The 19,933-nt window shown below is 43.7% G+C and overlaps 1 protein-coding gene across 1 annotated transcript; it reads right to left on the reverse strand.

The window, feature by feature from the left end:
• Window positions 1-7,870: 7,870 nt before the first annotated feature.
• Window positions 7,871-18,484, reverse strand: LOC143926271 (scavenger receptor cysteine-rich domain-containing protein DMBT1-like). The gene is made up of 3 exons (XM_077450231.1): window positions 18,357-18,484; window positions 13,143-13,471; window positions 7,871-8,249 (listed from the first exon to the last, which is right to left on the reverse strand). Exons 1-3 carry the CDS (start codon window positions 18,474-18,476, stop codon window positions 7,871-7,873), a joined length of 828 nt encoding a protein of 275 aa, XP_077306357.1. The 5' UTR covers window positions 18,477-18,484.
• Between the last annotated feature and the right edge of the window lie 1,449 nt (window positions 18,485-19,933).

Here is a 19,933-nt window from a genome sequence, read left to right on the forward strand (position 1 = left end):
CCTCTCCCCCATCTTTTTTCTTCCTCACCCCCCCCCCCCCCTTAACCTCCCCTTACTGTCTTTCTCCCTCTTCTTCTCTCTCCCTTTCTGTTTTTTTTTTTTCTCTTCCCTCCCTTCCCTCAATCTGTATGCACCCATGTAGTAGTATTGATATTGTCTTTTGGTCTTATCTCTGATTAGTTTCTAGTTTTCTATTTTTATTCATTTTACTTTTATTATTTATTTTTTATTTATTATTTTTATTTTATAAAAAAAAATAGTTTTAGATTTTTTTGAGTTTCACTTATTTCATTATTTTTTTAATATATTTTTTCCTTATATTGTCACATTTATTTAGTTTATTTTGTATTATTTATTTTTTATTTTTTATTATTTACTTTGGTATTTTTTAATGATATAAATTAGTTGATTGGATTGGGTATGTTCCCAATCAGTCAATTGATCCAATTGATTGATTTTTGTTTTGAGTATATTTCATGTATGCTCGGAATATTGTCATTAAGTTTAAACTTTTTAAATGAATTGTTATATGCTTCCTTGGTGTGGATATTAGAACTAAGAGTCAATTTTAGTAATGAGGCTAGGTGTCACCGCAGGTAGTTATCTGAGTAAAGGAACATTAACTTTCACATCCTAAGTATATGGGCTGTATTGCGAGGATAGTAGGTTTTAGTACATATTTTTTAGATACACATAAAGATATGATGCAATAACTCCCATTTTGAATACTCTAACGCTTAATGGCATATTAATGTATGGGTATGTATACATCATATATGGAGAGGTTCCGATCTATATGTTTTTAAAGTTTTTTGTGTAGCACAGCTCACTGACGGCCTGACACATCATAGTGTAGTGCTGAGCAACTGGGGAATGATGATGATTGTGGGTATTGGTTGGCACTTGTGGGAAATATGTTTGGGGAGAATTTATTATGCGCTGTGATGGAAATGCTGGCGCATTAATGACACAGGGACACGCGATCTGCGCGTGCACGGTTAACAGACATCCGTCCATTACTGCGCACTCTGTATGAATAAAAGGAAGTTCGCCCGTCCAGATAGCCAATCCCATGAGTAAGTCATACTGATGACGAAACATGTCGGGGCGTGGCTATCTGGCGAACGTATTGCACCATTAATCTAGAGAGCTGGACAGTGTATGGTGATTGCTGGACGGAGGAAGTGAAGGGAGATATACAGCACGCTCCAATCGCCAGGGATCTGCTGAAATAGAGCGAGTGTGGCGAGTAAGGAGGGGTGAGAAGGAACTTGATCACTTGTATAATCAGAGGTCCGCCGTGACCATCAATGCCCCAGCATATAAACTTAATTAAGAAGTTCAAGCGTGATGTGGAGTTATTTGTGATTTGGCTTATCTTTTATGAAGTTCATGTGAGTGCACTGAAATTAGTTTTACTTTATTAAAGAGTGTGTTGAAACTTTATTATGCTATTGGAGGCTTCCTTTTATTTTTGCAAGGTTATATTCACATGTATACCATCAAGGAGGGGCCAGTATGTTTGGGCTTCGCAAGTTTGATGATCCTGCAATTATAATCCTGTCTAGAGGATTGAAAGCTCTATTAGCCAAAACACGAAAGTGTTTGGCTTAATAGCTGGTGAGTGCATTCACATTGGGGGATTCACGGTCACTGAAGGTGTGGTGAAGGATTAATCGCTTCATTTGGACACTAATCATCATTTTCACATGGATTACCTTTATTGGACTTTTTTCTTATTACACTGTTTTTTATTAATGTTTTCACTTGATAATTTTTTTTGGTTTACCTGATTAAGTTTGGGCATGAGTGCATGTCTTCATTGCATACTGTCTACCGTTTATTGCTGTTCTCTAGTAGAGCCATCTGCAGGGCTTAGTGGGTGTTGTGTGACTCCATTACAGTATACCCCTTTATCTCTGGTGTTCTATAATAAAGGCATCTGCAGGAGTTAGTGGGTGTTGTGTGCCTCCAGCACAATATACACTACCCAACTGCTGTTTTAACCAACTCCCTTCAGGCCATTACCATGTCTGGAAGGCCAGCAAGGAGAGGCAGACAGGCGCGAGCCGATAAAAGAGGGCAAGCAGGCTCTGTGTCTAGAGACAACAGTGCTGGTCGTGACGCAGTGCATTGTCATCAGCACGTGGCCATGGGACACACTTGTCCTTCTTTTCGGAAGCTGGACATGTTGAACCGCAACATGCCAACGACTTGGTAGAGTGGATGACCAAGCCCTCTTCATCCTCCTCATCCTCTCTCACCCAGTCTCAGGGTACTAGCAAAGCAGATGCCAACGCAACGTCTTCCCTCCTCTCAATGTCATCATCAGTGACTCCTTCCCTAGACCCACCAGACATATGTTGACCTGCCATGCAGCTCGTTGGCAAGTGTACCTCAAAGACCCACACCAAAGAACAAAGCGGACCTCTCCTTGCTCCTCAACAGCTGGCATCTCCAACCCCACTAGACCTTCAGTCCTCTCTGAAACCTGCTCTGAGAGGAATGGAGGTGTAGAATTAGGTGTGTCACAGCCAAGTGCTTCCGGGCACTCTGCTAGCAGTACACCCACGTCCGATTATAGCAGGCAAATGTCCCTGCCCCAGCTGCTGGACCGGCGAAAGAAGTTCACTCCCAGCCATCCACATGCCCAGCGGTTCACGTGCTGCCTTTTCAGTTGGTAGACTCGGCCCCCTTCCGTGAGTTTGTACAATGTGCGGTTCCTCTGTGGCAGGTCCCCAAACGCCACTTTTTCTCACGGAAGGCGATTCCGGCTCTCTACCGGCATGTGGAAGGCAATGTCCTTGCCTCGCTGGACAGGGCGGTCAGCGGTAAGGTGCATATTACCGCTGACTCATGGTCCAGCAGGCATGGACAGGGACGTTACCTGTCTTTCACGGCCCATTGGGTCACTCTTCTGGCAGCTGGGAAGGATGCAGGACAAGGTGCAGTAGTGTTGGAGGTTGTTCCACCACCACGCCTCCAAAATGCTACTATTGGTTGTGACACACCTCTCTCCTCCACCCCCTCCTCTTCTTCTTCCTCCATGGCCTCTTCCAGTGCTCTGTCCTCAGAACCAGCGGTGCTCCGTAGGCGTTCCAGGGGCTACGCAAGTACGCAGGCAAAACGATGCCATGCCGTGCTTGCGCTGGTTTGTTTGGGGGACAGGAGCCACACTGGGGCGGATGTTTTGTCAGCTCTGCAGGGGCAGGCCGAGAGGTGGTTGACGCCACCCCAGCTTAAGCCAGGAATGGTGGTTTGTGACAATCGCACCAACCTCCTCTCCGCCCTCCAACAGGGACAACTGACCCATGTGCCCTGTGTAGCTCACGTCTTTAACCTGGTGGTGCAGCGGTTCTTGGGCAGGTACCCCGGCTTACAGGATGTCCTGAAGCAGGCCAGGAAAGTCTGTGTGCATTTCCGCCAATCATTTAATGCCTGTGCTCGGCTGGCTGAGCTCCAAAAGGAGTTGAACCTGCCCAAGAACCGCCTTATATGTGACATGCCCACCAGGTGGAACTCAACGTTGGCCATGCTGCAGCGGCTGCACACGCAGCAGAGGGCCATGAATGAGTACCTGTGCGACTACGGCACCAGGACAGGGTTAGGGGAGCTTGGTTTTTTCTCACCACGCCAGTGGGGCATGATCAGGGATGCATGCACTGTCCTGTCACCGTTTGAGGAGGCCACAAGGATGGTGAGCAGTGACACTGCATGCATCAGTGACACTGTACCTATTGTCCACCTCTTGGAGCATACGCTGCGTGGAATAATGGACAGGGCACTTGAGGCAGAACAGAGGCAGGAAGAGGAGGACTTACTTGCCTCTCAAGGCCCCCTTTATCCAGACAGTGTTCCTGCTGTGCCACCCATCACACAGGAAGAGGATGAGGAGGAGGAAGAGGAGGAGGAGGATGATTGTGTCAGCATGGAGGTGGAGGCTGGCACTCAGCATCAGCAGCAGCAGCAGCAGTCTTGTAGGGATGATTTACAGTCCCAAGAAACACGTGGACTTGTACGTGGCTGGGAGGAGGTAGCTGCGGATCATGTTGTCCTTAGTGACCCAGAGGACTCCGGACCGAATGCCTCAGCTAACCTACGCTGCATGGCCTCCCTGATCCTGCAAAGCCTGTGGAAGGATCCTCGTATTCTTTGGATCAAGGAGAGGGACCATTACTGGCTTGCCACTCTCCTTGATCCACGGTACAAGGGTAAGGTTGCCGACCTTATCTTGCCATCGCAGAGGGAGCAGAGGATGAGACATCTCCGGGAGGCCTTGCAGAAAGGTCTGTGCAACGCGTTCCCAGAGACTGGGAGGTTACAAACTCCTGGTCCTGGACAACGTGTTGCTGAGGCATCGGTCAGAAGGAGCGGTGGAGAAGGTGGCCGTCTGACTGATGCTTTCAGACAATTTTTTAGTCCGCAGCCCCAAGGTATGATCGGTTCCAGCAACCATCACCAGCGTCTAATTTACATGCAGGAATACCTAGGGGCAAGGTCAGACTTGGACACCTTTCCCACCGAAAATCCTCTGGCTTACTGGGTCTTGAGGATGGATCACTGGCCAGAGCTTGCACAGTATGCAATTGAGCTACTGGCCTGTCCTGCATCCAGCGTTCTTTCGGAACGCACCTTCAGTGCTGCTGGTGGCTTTGTTACTGATCACAGGGTGCGCCTGTCCACCGAATCAGTTGATCGACTGACCTTCATCAAGATGAATCAGTCTTGGATCACCCATAGCTACCAAGCACCTGAAGCTGATCTAACCGAATAATTTTTTTTGAAATATCACATCCCTTCAAGACTGCCTATGCTGATGCTGAGTGACTGTCCTGTTATGTTGATTGTCTATCCTCTTCCTCCGATGATGATATGTTGGAAGAACATTTCTGGTTCTGGGTGATGCCATCAGCCCAATTTTTCTGCCCCTGTTTAACAGGGGCGTTTAATTACAATTTTTGATGCAATGCTTTGCAGCAAGGCTAATTCCTGCAATAAAACTAGAGTATATGGGAGAGGTTGCAGTGTGGTGGCACCAGCACCAGTGCCTAAGGCCCAATTTTTCTGCCCCTGTTTAACAGGGGCGTTTAATTACAGTTTTTGATGCAATGCTTTGCAGCAGGGCTAATTCCTGCAATAAAACTAGAGTATATGGGAGACGTTGCAGTGTCGTGGCACCAGCACCAGTGCCTAAGGCCCAATTTTTCTGCCCCTGTTTAACAGGGACATGTAATTACAATTCTTGATATTATATTTCACAGGAGGGCCCGTTCCTGTGCCCACCCAGAGTAACTGTGAGGACTTATAGTGTTGTGGCACCAGCACCACAACCACCAAAGGTCAATTTTTTTACCACTGTTCAACAATGGGATGTAATTACAATTCTTGATATAATCGTTCACAGCAGGGCGCTCCAGCACCCACCAAGAGTCACTTTCAGGGCTTACAATGTTGTGGCAAAACCAACAGCTTGTTCCACCATTTCTGCAGAGCATATAGGGCAGGCCCCTACTTTCAAACATCCAACTTACAAACATCTTCTACTTGGACGACAAAACAAATTATACAGGGGTGATAACCCTTCCCTATGTTTTCCAAAAAGCTTAAAAATAGTTTTTTTGACTGGAGCTACACTTTAAAAATGTACCAGTTGAAAATTACAAACAGATTCAACTTAACACAACAAACCTACACAGTCCCTGTCTTGTTTGCACAGCCTGTATACTGCTGTTCTGAGTATATAGGGCCTGGGGGCCACACGCATTTCCTTTTTTTAATATGGGTACGGGGTTCCCCTTAATATGCATACAAGCCCAAAGGGGCTGGTAATGGGCAGGGAGGGCTACCCATGCCATTTTTCTCAATGATTTTCAACCATATTGCAGGAACCAGATATAACATTAAAACCGCAAGCAGTTTTCAATTATGTTATTTACGTTTAATGTCATTTTGTGCAGGGACTGTTCTAAACACGGGAAACACGTGGCACTTCACAGGCATACTACAGACACCCCCCAGGCACCATATTTAAAGGAATATTTCACCTTTTTTCTTCACTTTAATCGCCATTAAAATCAGTGCTCCCGCCAAAACGGGCATTTTATGCATTTTAGGCATTGACCCATGTCCCCTGGGGCAGGAACCAGGTCCCCAAACCCTTTTTAGGACAGTATCTTGCATATTAGCCATTAAAATTAGCACTTTTCATTTTGAACGTTCGAGTCCCATAGACTTCAATGGGGTTCTAAAGTTCGTACGAATTTGGTGTCCGTTCGAAAGTTCTGGTGCGAACCAAACTGGGGGGTGTTCGGCTCATCCCTATTCTCCAGTTGCTGGGCCTCTCCTCACATGAGACGACACCGGACCACCCTTGGATCATTAGGGCCTCAAATCCATTCAGGCCTGTCCCTGCAGTTGCTTCGCCCCGGGCTGTCCAGCCCCAAGGTTCGGAATTGCATGGATCCGCACCCCATGCCAGGAGGGCCATGGGGGCTGGTCAGCAGGAAAACACTCCCACTGGGCTGGTTCCGAGAAAAGAATGGCACTCAACACGCCCAACTAGACTGCATTCTACCACTTGCTGGCGGTGACAGCGACACCTGCAGCCAAGGAGAACTGTGCAATCCAGCTAGATTGGTACTGAAACCATAATTTAGCAAAATGATCCCCAAAACCCAACTCTGGTTTCAGGAATATTAATTTTCAAAGCATATAGCGCATGCTCGTCAGGAGCCGGCGCTACATGTACTATAGTCAGCAACCCAGAAGGCTGCGCAGAGTTATATTTAATGTTGTGTACTATATTTCACGCTCATGCAACATTAAAAAAACGAATGAAATGAATAAAAATATGGAACACATTTTCCCATGTTGCAACCATCAGCGCCTATACCTGACTTTTGACATTTGCTGTTGGCCCGTGCAGACAACCTGTTGAAATCAATTACATGCTGGCAGCTGCATGGACCTTTACAGTTCTCCACACATGCAGTCTGTGCACTTTGGGATGCATGTGGAGATGTATGCAGGTTTGTGCAGTCTACAACCTGACATTGATTTCAGCAGTATGACTGCATGGGTCTTCACAGAATACTGACACCGATCAATCTCTGCTCTGCTGTACACCCGCTTTCAAGGAAGGGGGACGGACGGTGGTCATATTTCGAGGAGGACGTCCCGAGTCTACCTACATACCTAAGAGCCAAGACCCATCTCAGAACTCACAGAGGGCTATATCTGCAGGCGTGTGTGACCTTGCTACAACAGGAGGTCCAGTCCTTCCGTATACACGTTTTCCAGCTGGCGATTGATCCAAGGACCAGGCACGTCTGCTTGTCGGGGTTCCCGGAGTATAATATTCACCTTTCATCGCTCCTGATGTGGTCATCGGTGTATATCATCATATCATCAAAGCTTCCGATCGAGGACCTGCTGGTTTGGATGGTCTAAATGCCTGTATGACCCACCGCTATACGGCGTGTGTGTCCATCCTCTGCGGTAAGCGTACCCAATCTCTCTGTTGTTATATATGCATAGCTGTGAAATGCTACATGGAGAAGTCTGCTCATTCATATCTATCATCATTTGAAGAGGCATCACTTCAAGTTCTTTTCAAATAGGACTATACAGTACTCAATAGAGGAGCTTTTATCTGCACTTTTTGTTCATCACGGACTTGTGATTGTTTTTTTTATTTCACATTTTAATATTAGTTTGTATTATTTAGGAATTTTTCTTTTTCACTTCATAATAATACTTTCACTGTGTATTTGTATGATGTTTTGTCTCACCATTGAGGAGTTATTTATTTAACCCTGGGGGCTACTTATTGATGCTGGCTGCTGATTTTTATTGTTTTCCAGATTCACTATTAGCGCAACTTTTTCTCACATATATTGTTTTTTTCTTCACAGAACACCTGTGAATCCTGCATGGATGAAGGTGGCCCCTTCACAGGACCCGTTCGAATGAGTCCTAAAAGGAAACGTACCACAATCCTTAAATATTTGGTGCACATGGAGAACAAAGGCCTAAAATTTTTATTTGCAATCACACCCTTCACCCTCCACAGATTCACATTATAAATATCAGGAATAGGACTAAATGGTGCTGTTTTTACAGATAAGTATCTCAGAATCCTAAATGTACTTACCTGCTTATAGCTACCAAAAATTGAAGGTGCTTCAATCGAGAACCTGAATACATTTGCTGGTCCTGCGTAAGTTATCAAAGACTGATCCTTAATACACCTGCAACCATAATAACAATTTAACAATGTAACTGAAACATTTCACAATCCTATTATGAAAGCTGACCACACTATAGGCCAACAACGCCTACTAATACTACTAATACTCAACAACACCTCTTTTATAGGCTTTGCCTCCATATTAGCCTAAATGTCCATGCTCACATAGGTGTTTACAGGTGTTTAAAAGCAGAAGCATTTAGAGACAGGGAAAAAACATCACTTGCACGTTCAAGAGAGGGGCATTTTGGCAGAAATAATGCCAAACACACCTAAACGCGTGTAAACGTGTCTAAGCGCTAGCCACATTTAGCACTTGAGCATTCATTCATTTCTATGACCAGGCTCCTCTCCCTTTGGCATCTCATGGAGAAGACCCATTTGACCATTACAGCTAATGTATGAGACGATTGCCTAGGCATGCCTGGGTGGAGTGAGTCTTTCACCCTTTTTCTTGGTCAGTTGGAAGCCCCACTGTGTCCAGTGTTGAAACCTCATTACTGGACTGGCTGATGCACTCTTTTTGACAGATATGGCTATGCAACTGGACTGAATGATGTACCATTTTTTTTTCAAAGGTCTAAGTCAAAGATATGCAATTAGCGGACCTCCAGCTGTTGCAAAACTACAAGTCCCATCATGCCTCTGCCTCTGGGTGTCATGCTTGTGGCTGTAAGAGTCTTGCTATGCCTCATGGGACTTGTAGTTCTGCAACAGCTGGAGGTCCGCTAATTGCATATCCCTGATCTAAGTGACTTTTCATGTTACATGCAGAGATCATCATTGATTGAAATCTACATTACCACTGATCTGGCACAGAAGTGCTTGGAGTATCTACAGTACTAGTGGAACTCTCAAATATTTAACTCGCCAAGGCTGCCTTGTATGTCCGATATTTTTTTTTTTTTTTTCTCTTGATCCTCAGCATTACATAAAGGAATCCAACCAGGATACCAGTGGTGTAATTGTGACCCATTGTAAAGTGATTGATATACATCTGATTCCTGATTTATTTTACTTAAGGATCATGATCATCTCCATAATTTTCTTGAATTTTCTTCAAGACATAGACAAAGAATGTTGATAATGTATCCATCTGTAACTTAGTGGGTTCAAGAGCACCATGTTGTGTAACTTTTCTGATACAAGGAGTTATCGGAAGCGTGACTGGCTATTCGAAAAGGCTTTTTATTTCCAAGATGTTCTTGTTGCTACAATATAAAATCTCTTTAAATAAAGTTTTTTTTTTGTATTTTTCAGTTTTGGATTTGTTTAAAGTGGAATTCCAGCCACAGACATCAGCTTTGTTTAGGCTGGCCATACATGGATCAAAATTGGGCCGGTTCAGCAGAGACCGGATGAATTTCACACCATGTATGTGCAGGCTGATTGTACCCAAGCCAATGCAACAATCTACTTAGGTACAAACAACCTGTTGGGTTGTTCTTCATGTGATTACTGCCAGCAGCTATAGCCACTAGCAGTAATCATTCTATTCTGCTGGCCAGGAAGGCTCACTGTGCCCCCCTGATGGCAGAATACAATATCATTGCGGAAGGGATTCCATCATCAACGCAGACTGTGTTGATGGGGGAATCAGGCAATTTTGGGGGATGGGAGAATTGGACAATTTTCTATGAGTTGCCTTACTGTTTAATTAACTAATTAGTATACCAGACAGCCTCTCCCTGCTCTCTCCCTGAGCAGATTGATAGCGGCAGGGAGTTTTGAGTTTTGTCTGCAGGTCATCTCTTTCCATAAGGCACAGGAGAAATGCCTCTAAAAGTGTAAAAAAAAAAAAAAAAACAAGCAGGCCCATCAATATAAAGACCCTGGCAAGATATAATGTAAGTCTTTATATTGATGAGCCTGCTTGTTTTTTCTACAATGTGAGTGGCCTATTTTGCGAGTTAATAAAATTGTCCTAAAGTCTACACTTAGAGGCGCTTCTCCTGTTCCTTTTGTTTCCCTTTTTATTAGAGCCCCAGCTTCTGTGCCAAGGATTAGCTTGTCCTGGTGGATTGACTTATTGGACTATTTGTGCTATAACTATATCCTAGTCATATGAGACTCCATTAATCCAGTTCAGTGGACTTTTTGATGTTCCAAGTGTGCCTATCCTCTATGTTTACATCTCTTACCATCTCTAACTTCCTAAACGTCCTTATAGCTTTTTTTATTGCTGTTTTGCTTTTGAAGGACTACATGTCCTATGGTACCTTACTGCCTGTGTAGTGTCATATTTTGCTCCCCATCATAGAATGCTCTGGAAGTGACGTTGCAGCCAGAAATTTAGCACTGCGTTCCAAATGATTTGCGACAATGCAGACCAGTGAAACCGTCAGATAATGTCACAGAAGTGAGGGGAAGTAATCCCCTCCCTGAGCCACAGTTACCTACTCTCTCTCCGCCGCTCTCCGCTCTGTCGAAAGTTATGTCACGATTACCTCCCCTCACTGCCCTGACATTATCTGACGGTTTCACTGAATTACATTGTCGGAAATCCTCTGGAACGCATGGTGCAAGCATTTGGAAAGCATTGTGCATGCACAGTGAAAAATGTATGGCCGCAACATCACTTCCGGAGCATTCTATGATGGGGAGCAAAATATGACACTACACCTGCAAGCAGTTTTCTCTGTACTGACTTCACCTCCCGATTCTCCTCCTCTCAGCACCTCTGTAGTTCAGATGGCAGGCTCTGTGATATGTTTGACACAGCAGTGCCTACCCAAAGGGTATAGTGAAAACTCGTCACAGAAATAAAGGAAGTAAATGTGTGGGATCATCACAAAGTAAGTTAAAGAAACCTAAAGATCATTCTATTCTAGTAATAAGGGTAGGTTAGAAATAAATTAAATCAAATGTGGAAATGAATATATGATTTTGAATTTTGACCATAGGTATGCTTTAAAGGACAACTGTATATTTACACTGGACTGCACATTAAACATTTACACTAAACTTAACCAAAACCTTACTGATGTGTATGGGGACTCCTCATGATGCAGACCCAGTGTCTGTGACAACACCATATAATGCCACATACAAACGGTCAGACATTCCGACCTCAAAATCCATCTGATTTTTTCCAACGGATTTTTGCCAAAACTTGTCTTGCATACACACGGTCACACAAAGCTGTCAGAAAATCCAATCGTTCGGAACGAGGTGACGCACAAAACATATGACGGGAATACGCAGAGGCCAGTAGCCAATAGCTTTCGTCTCCAAATTTTTTCTGAGCATGCGTGGCACTTTGTGCATCGGAATTCTCTACACATGATTGGAAAAAGTAACAATCGGATTTTGTTGTAGGAAAATTTTAGATCCTGCTCTCAAACTTTGAAAAAAAAAAAGTCCACACACGATTGGATTTTCCGACAACATAATCTGACTTTTTCCATCAGAATTTCCGACCGCGTGTACAGGGCATTAGTCTAAAACAGCCAAAATGAAGTAAATAGTGCTGCAGGATGTGGCACTGCTACAGAGATAAGTAAGAAGGTGGGGCAGGGTGTAAAGGGTAATTCAGGAGAGGTGGTGGTAGGGAGGGACTTTGGCCCTTTTCACATGAGCGGACTGATTGGGTCCACCTGTCAGTTTTTCAGGCAGACCCGATAAGACCCTCCATTCTCTTCAATGGAGTGGCGAGTGTAAATATGTCCATGTCTAGGATCTCAACACCGAATTTGAGAGGAGCTGCATCCATTTTACCTGGTGTTCCCTACCACTCTTCTGGCCCTTTTATGTGCCCTGTTCAGTGACAGTTGGGTTCCAGTCAGCACATTACCTTATTCTTTTTGTCCATTTCCATCTGCCTACATTTATTCCGATCAGATCTGCTAAAAACAGGCAAATGGGGATCCAACCAGTTGGGTGTAAATGGACGGGTGGTCCATTTACATTCGCCCTGCCATAGAGGAGAGTGGGCTGTGTCTGCTGTGCATAAGAGGAGAAGACACGGACCAGACATCTCCCTGCTCAGCAGGAATCACCAGACAGATCCCACGCTGAGCAAGCGGACTTCTGCCAGAGTCCACCCCATGAGATAAGAGCCTTATGCCGCGTACACACGACCGGACTTTTCAACATCAAAATTCAGACGGAATGATTCCGGCAGACCATTCGATCGTGTGTGGGCTGCAGCGGACTTTTGATTTGCAAAAGTCTGACAGACTTTAGAAATGGAACATGTTTCAAATTTTTCCGCCAGACCCAGTTCCTACCGAGAAATCCGCTCGTGTGTATGCTAGTCTGATGGACAAAAACCGACGCTAGGGCAGCTATTGGCTACTGGCTATGAACTTCCTTATTCTAGTCCAGTCGTACGTCATCACGTTCGAATCCGTCGGACTTTGGTGTGATTGTGTGTGGCCAAGTCCGTTCATTCGGAAAGTCCGTCAGAACTCTGTCAGAACTCCGTCAGAACTCAGTCGAAAGTCTGTCGGACCTAGTCCCTCAAAGTCCGGTCGTGTGTACGCGGCATTAGCCTAAATTAACTGTTTTCCCTACTCCACTATCTTGCTTCCTTAGGCCTGTACAGGCTTTTTCTTTTCTTTTTTTAAGTGACTAACTAAATCAAGTGGGGGATAAGTGATTTTTTTTTTTTTTTTACAATCAATTTTTCAATCATTTGTCAATGATAAGATTGCATAGACAACTGTAGACACTTTTAGACAGCTGTGCCCACACTTTACCTACAGCAATAAGCAACGGTTGAAAATGTATTTTTGAATAAAATTAATACTTCAAAAGAAATGAAACAAAATAGGTAGTAGATATTATTTAGAATGTTAATAGTTTCACTAGTCTGGCCTTAGAAGACTCGAATGGTATTTCAAAAAAGATCTAATACAATTCTGGTGTGTATAACAGTATAGCACAAACATACCCATCCTGGATGATGGAATAAAAGACCGGATCAGAAGGATTGTCATGTGGTGTGGCCTTGCAGGACTCCACAAATAACACAATCTCATGAACTGGAGATAGGACTTGAATCTCCAAGCAAAGTTGTTCCCCCTGTTGGACTGCAGAAAGGTTCTGCCTCGAGTTCAGAAACCGTTTATCCGTGAAGACTTGGAAAGCGAAGGTGAAGACACCAAAGCTTGTCTCGGTGTACTCGAAAGTCTTTCGTTGGCTATGAAGTGAAGATATCTGGATCACATTTGTGATACCATTAATACTGGTGAAGACAGCATCGTCATTTTCCTGTTTTTCCTACAAAAGAACAAAAACAAAATTCTGCTCTACCAATGTACAAAGAGAAGTTATTTGACAAACACTGACACAAACAGTCCACTTTCAAGTAACAATTGAAAGGAAGCAGCACTCCATTAAAAGCCTTGTTTATGTTTATTGATAGGGTTGCATCAATAGCACTATCAGTATCTGTGCTGATACTAAGCATTTGGTACTCCTCCCAATGCACCGATACATGAAACCGATACTTTCAGGCTCGGTTCTTTGAGCTCTCAGTGGGTCTCCCCCACTGACAGCTGAATCATAAAAAAAAAATGGGAATTATCAGTTGTTAAGGAGCTGGGCCTCCGCATCCTTAACAACCAATGGCTTATTTAGGTGTCTGTAGAATTCCCCTGTTGACAGATGAAGTTTTAAAGAAGTCCGACAATTGGAGCTGTCAAAAAAGAAAAAAAAAAGCAGTCAGGCAATGTTTATCAACAACATTGCTCAGCCGCTGAAACACTAAAATAAAAAGAAACAGATCAAAGGGATGAACTTCGATCCGCAGATGAAGGCAGATTAAAGCAACCTGTCAAGTAAAAAGAAAAAAAAATATGTGTTTTTTTATTAAATGATTCTCTGTTTAACCCCTTATTAACCCTTAAAAAAGGAAGTGAACCCTAGAGGTCTCTTCTGTCATAAATCTCTTCACTGCCTGTCAGCAAGAATTGCGGTCTGAGCCGCACACGCGCTGCTCAGACCACATTTACGACCCGCCCTCTGTGCCGCTGCAATGTTACTCCCGTGTGCATGCGCAGGAGTGGTGTTGTCCTGGCACAGCCATCCAAGCAGCAGAAGATCGCAGGAAGACCAGGCGAAGATGGAAGCACCTGTCACCTGATTAAAATATTTCAGCTAAAAGAACAAATACCCAACATATTAAATGCTTTCTTGCAGTATTTTTCTGCCATTTAAATTATTTTAATTCACCTGCGGTGTGTCTTTTGAATGTGCTAGAAAATTTGACTACTCTAGCATAGTCCCCTCCCTTCTTCATATGAAAACCCTTTGCTCTTCTGGGAGTGTCTAATTACTGCCTGTGCAGCCCCAGCTCCTCCATCAATCCCCTCCCTGTATAACTTTTTTATGAAGCAGCCAGGAGAGGAGTAAAGGGGAATAATGTAGAGTATCACTTGAGTTTGCTGTGGCTGCGGACATCACATCCAAGATGGCAGCATTCAGCAGCAGTCACTGGGCTCTGTGTATCTACACGCAGAAGGCTTTTACAGGTAATTAGTATGTGGAAAAACATTATATGCACATATACGGTAGTTCAATTGGAAGACTTCTGTTGAACAGAATGGTCTGGTGATGGAGTCTCATTAAAGTGATCCTGTGCTTTTTTTTTTTTTTTTAATGTCTTAGTTAAAAATCATCTCTGGTGATAATGCTCACCTTCTCTTCAGCGATGTCCCTCTGGTACCTCTTCTACACCACAAGATGCCTTCAGTTCTCTGGGTTGAATGACGCCTGATGTCAGTGTCAGAACGAAGGGGATTTATGAAAGACTGTGCTCTGCATTTTCTGAAAGGTAGTCTTCCTAAAACACCTCTGTCTAGGATTTTTCTGCACAATCAGATACATTTGGATTGTTGGGAAGCCACAAAAAAAAATATGCATGTTTGTAGGCAGGTGATAGAGCAGGTTCCCCTTTAAGGTGCCTCCTATACTTGGGAGAAGGCTGGAATTAAGTTTAAAGCAGGGTTAGGTTATAAAAACATATCCCAAGCTTTGAACATCTCACGGAGCACTGTTCAATCAAAAATGGAAAAAGTATGGCACAACTGCAGACCTACCAAGACATGGCCACCTACAATGACAGGTCAGGCAAACAGAGCATTAATCAGAGAAGCAGCCAAGAGGCCCATGATAACTCTGGAGGAGCAGCAGAGATCCACAGCTCAGGTGGGAGAATCTAACTATTCTATTCTATTCTAAACTATTAGTAGTGCACTCCACAAATCTGGTGGGAGTAAACACTGCCCCATCATTCCTTTTAAGAGGAGGAATAGTGCGCCATAGTTGGTATCAATGGAAGGAATATTGCCCCATCGACAGTGTCAGTGGGAGGAATAGTGCCCCATGGTTGTTATCAATGGAAGGGAAAATTCCTCTTTGACAGTGTCAGTGGGAGGAATAGTGGCCCATCATTGGTCTTAGCAGGAGGAGTAGTGCCCTATGGGTGGTATCAATGGGATAGTGCCCTAGTGATAGTGTTAGTGGGAGAAATAGTGCCCCATGGTTGGTATCAATAGCAGGGATAGTGCCCCTTCGACAAGGTCAGTGGGAAGAATAGTGCCTCATCATTGGTCTTAGAATGAGAAGTAGTGCCCCATTAATGGAGTCAGTGGAAGAACTGGTGCCTCATCCTTGGTGTCAGTTGGAGGAATAATGTCCCAAGGGCCAGATAGAGGCAAGCAAAGGGCAGCATCTGACCCCCGGGCCACAGTTTGGAGACCACTGGCCTAGATTAATGATGCATACTTTCCTCCATCATGCGATATGTATGATGTAAGATGGAGGGGGTGCGTCTAGTAGGGTGTCATGGAGAGGAGCCCCAGAACAGCCAACCTACTCTCAATTACATCACAGAAAAACATGGTGACGCAGGACTGAGTGCCGCCAGTAGAGAAGATGACAGGGCTGGATCCTTTGGGTATCTGAAACAGGCTAAACACAATACCAGGTAAGCAGGGGTTGTTAAAAAAAATATGGGGGGGGGGGGTGAGAGGGAGGGAATCCACTTTAGGTTCACATAAATGTAGCTTTCACTTTTACTTTAGTTTGAATGAGGAAGTGTAATGTTAGAGAGAAAAGGGGGGCGCAGACTGCAGGGACATTGTGATGGAGGGGGCTGTAATATAAAGGGGGCTGTACTGTAATTCTTTACAGTGCCTCTTTTCAGTGCAGTCACAGTACCCCTTTTAAAGCAGTCCCACGGTGTCCTCAGTCCCCCTTCACATCACAGCCCCCCTTTACATTACAGTGCCCCCTTTACAGAGCAGTCCCCATTATATTAATGTAGAGGGCCACTGTGATGTAAAGGGGACTGCATTGTAAAGGGGCACTGTAATATAAAGGGGGGCTGTGATGTGAAGGGGAACTGAGGGCACTGTGGGACTGCTTTAAAGGGGAACTGTGATGTAAAGAAAGACTGTGAACGCTGCTAAAAAGGGGAAACTATGCTGTAAAGGGTGGTTGTGGTGTGAAGGGGGGCTGAGAACAGACTCTGAAAAACCCATCCCTTGCCCCGTCCACCAATGACAACCCAAACCCTCCCTCCCCTGGGAAAATTGCCTGCCATGGTCCCTGGTGCCAAAAAGGTTGGGGACTGCTGCTGTAGGGGACATACTTAAATCTCTATATGCCTTTGGAACTCATCAGCGAGTGGTTTCCCACTTGCCTAATTTTGTTGCTATATCCCCATCCAGCATATAGAGCAAGTATTATACCCATAGAAACTGTTTTGTACCCATCAAAAGTTTGCTAAGCAAACTACAACATAATTAGCACATGCATTTTGTTTGCTTGTTACATATACATGTTGGCTTTCCTATTTAGTAGTGCAGCACAATAACTGTGCTTCATTGGTCTTTTTTCTTTCTTATTCCATGTCTGATTATAAAACACACAACGGCTGTGTCACCTATCTTGTTACTGGTTTTAATTAACAGAACAGTGATAACTGTAAAATATAAAGTATAGTCACTGATAAAACACTATAGCTTCTCTAAGGGGCATATTTATGAAACTCTGGGAAATCCACTGACAAAGTTAAATGTAGTTTTAAATGTTGAAATCCACAGACGTCTAAGCTAGTTTTTAAACATCCTCTTAAAAGAGAGGTTTGAGCACCCACCAAAAAATAAATTATACTCAACTAGGTGGATGCAGCATCGATCTAATTCTGCATCTGGCCCCCACCACCTCTACACTGAGATCTGAGCGATCAAACACCACTGATCGCTCAATTCTCCCCCTCTGTTCTGAGCAGAGAGCTGTGCCTGGAGCGCCGAGCTGTACGAGAGGCAGGTCAATTGGAACATAAGGAAGGCTGCACACTAAAAAAAAAACTAAAACGATCCAAAGTGATTTTATTAATCCAATATGAGTCACACATGACAGCCACCAAGACAAAGACACGGGACCCAGGAGGTGACACATTTCACACTGTCAATAGTGCTACTACAAACGAGGTTTGAAGTAGCATTATTGACAGCGTGAAACGTGTCAACTCCTGTGTCCCGTGTCTTTGTCTTGGTGGCTGTCATGTGTGACTCATTGGATTACTTAAATCACATTGGATCGTTTTTGTTGGTGTGCAGCCTTCCTTTGTTTCCAATTGCCTTCGGTGGCGAGCCGTGGCTAGCACCCAGCACATCCGGATTGCACTGATTTGCTCACCTGGAGCTGTGCTCTTTCTTCTTGAACTTTGTACAGGAGGCAGGAGCCAGCTGCTGGTCCAAGCTGCTGGGTGGATACAGACTGTAAAGTTGGCACCTGGACCGGCTGAGTGACAGCCGACTACGAGCAAAGCTTATCCCTACTTCTCCTTTAAATAGAAATTTTAAATTTGGTGAGATATTCCCCAAGAATTAATTAGTCCTAAAAGGATTCAGACCCTGCAGCTTTCCTCTTTAGAACACAGAAAATGCATCAAGTGATTATTAATGAACTGGACCTTCCTATTCAGAATGAGTGTGTGAAATAAGATATTTCTTCACAGCAATACAAGATAGGAATTTGCCATAACATTTGTTAAAATCCCTGCAATGTATACATTGATTACCTATAAATGTTTTTTTCCTCAACAAAAGATAAGGTACTCTTTAAATGTTATAAAAAAATTGGGACATCTTACCATCCGTCCATTGGAATGTTTCGGAGATGGTCTGATTGTTACGGGCCCACCTTGCATGTGTGGCACCAGTGCAGCAGTGATGACCGACACACAAAGAATCAACACTTCCCATCCTGCCATCTGTGCATTGAGCTCGCTCAGCTACCACAAACCACATGCACTGTGTATATATATATATATATATATAAAACAATTCATATTAGTCAAACCAACGCCTAAATCACCCATATATAAACTAATAAACTCATCATTTATAGGATCAGCCTAATTCCCCATTCCGTCAGAGCCCTGTGCCGTAAACGCCGGTTCATGCACACATGCGCAGGAGTGACGTCTTTGCGGCTCCGGCCACTAATAATTCATATTAGTCAAACCAACCCCTAAATCCCCCATATATAAACTCACATATCTATAAATTAGTTATTTATTAAAACTTTATAAGAACTATAAGATTACAGGAAAAATAAAATAAAAAATGTAATAAAATATTTTATGCATTAAATAAAATAAAAATATAATGCCACCTTCAGGTTGGTGAATATACTGCAGCTTCTACCTGTCTACAGGTGTGTTAAAAGTGAGATTTCAGTTCTACTTGAGAGTGACCCTGTGCATACATTATGGGGGAATTCAGCCGCCCCACAGAATTTATTTCCACCTTAACACAATCAGGGAAATTCAAATAGGCCCTAACGAAATATGTCTGATGGAGGGTAACTATTTATACCTAATTCAGGCAAGTGTCTGGTTTAAGTGTCGGTAACATTAGTGAAACTTTTGGCAGGATTCATGTAGGTCATACAAATTCCACTTTAAAAACACTTCTCCAGTTCTCAGATTAGGAAACTGGCAGTAATTAAGACCCATGCTGAGCTGGTGTACAGGAGGTAATAAGAGTGCCTGTACTGGGACAATGTCATGTGTGTGACTGCTTTCCGCAGAAGGCTGTCACCTCAGCCCCATGTAGCTGTCAGCTGGGAGATTTCTCGGCCTTCCTCAGTGCAATGAAAAAGGAGTCCCAGTGCGGACTCTCCGACCTCAGTACAGAAACAGACAGATTTGTATACCTGCGCCCTGACGGAATTCTAAAGGGAGTCTACACCACCATTTATGAATGCCCTTTGGTGTACCTAACAGTACCATCCAGTCATGAGTAGGATTCAAAAATGACAATCTAATTTGCTTACAAAAATGAAAGTACTGTATGGTAAAGAAAGGGAAAGTAAAAGAGATTATATACGTTTAATTCAATCATTGTAAAGTAAAGACTTGTAAACCCTCTTTGTAAAATGTGCCAGGAACCTAGAAATAAAGGTTCAACATGTAATATTTTATTTGATTTTTGTGATAAAGTTTACAACTACATTTTTAGATAAACTAGGTCAGGGGTAGCCAACCATGTGAGCACCACGTGCCGAAAAATATTTTCAAAGAAATTGAGGGATTATAAAAAAAATACTTTACACACTCAATCACGAAAATGATTTTTTATCAAGTAAATGCTGTAAACTACCTGAGTAATAGTAAGAAATTAATATTCCTGCACTTTCACACCTCAGACCAGTCCCAATTCCTGC

This window comes from Lithobates pipiens, unplaced genomic scaffold (assembly GCF_037356315.1).
Source record: "Lithobates pipiens isolate NorthernLeopardFrog02 unplaced genomic scaffold, aLitPip1_a1.2 Scaffold_10, whole genome shotgun sequence".
NCBI classification, from domain to species: domain Eukaryota; kingdom Metazoa; phylum Chordata; class Amphibia; order Anura; family Ranidae; genus Lithobates; species Lithobates pipiens.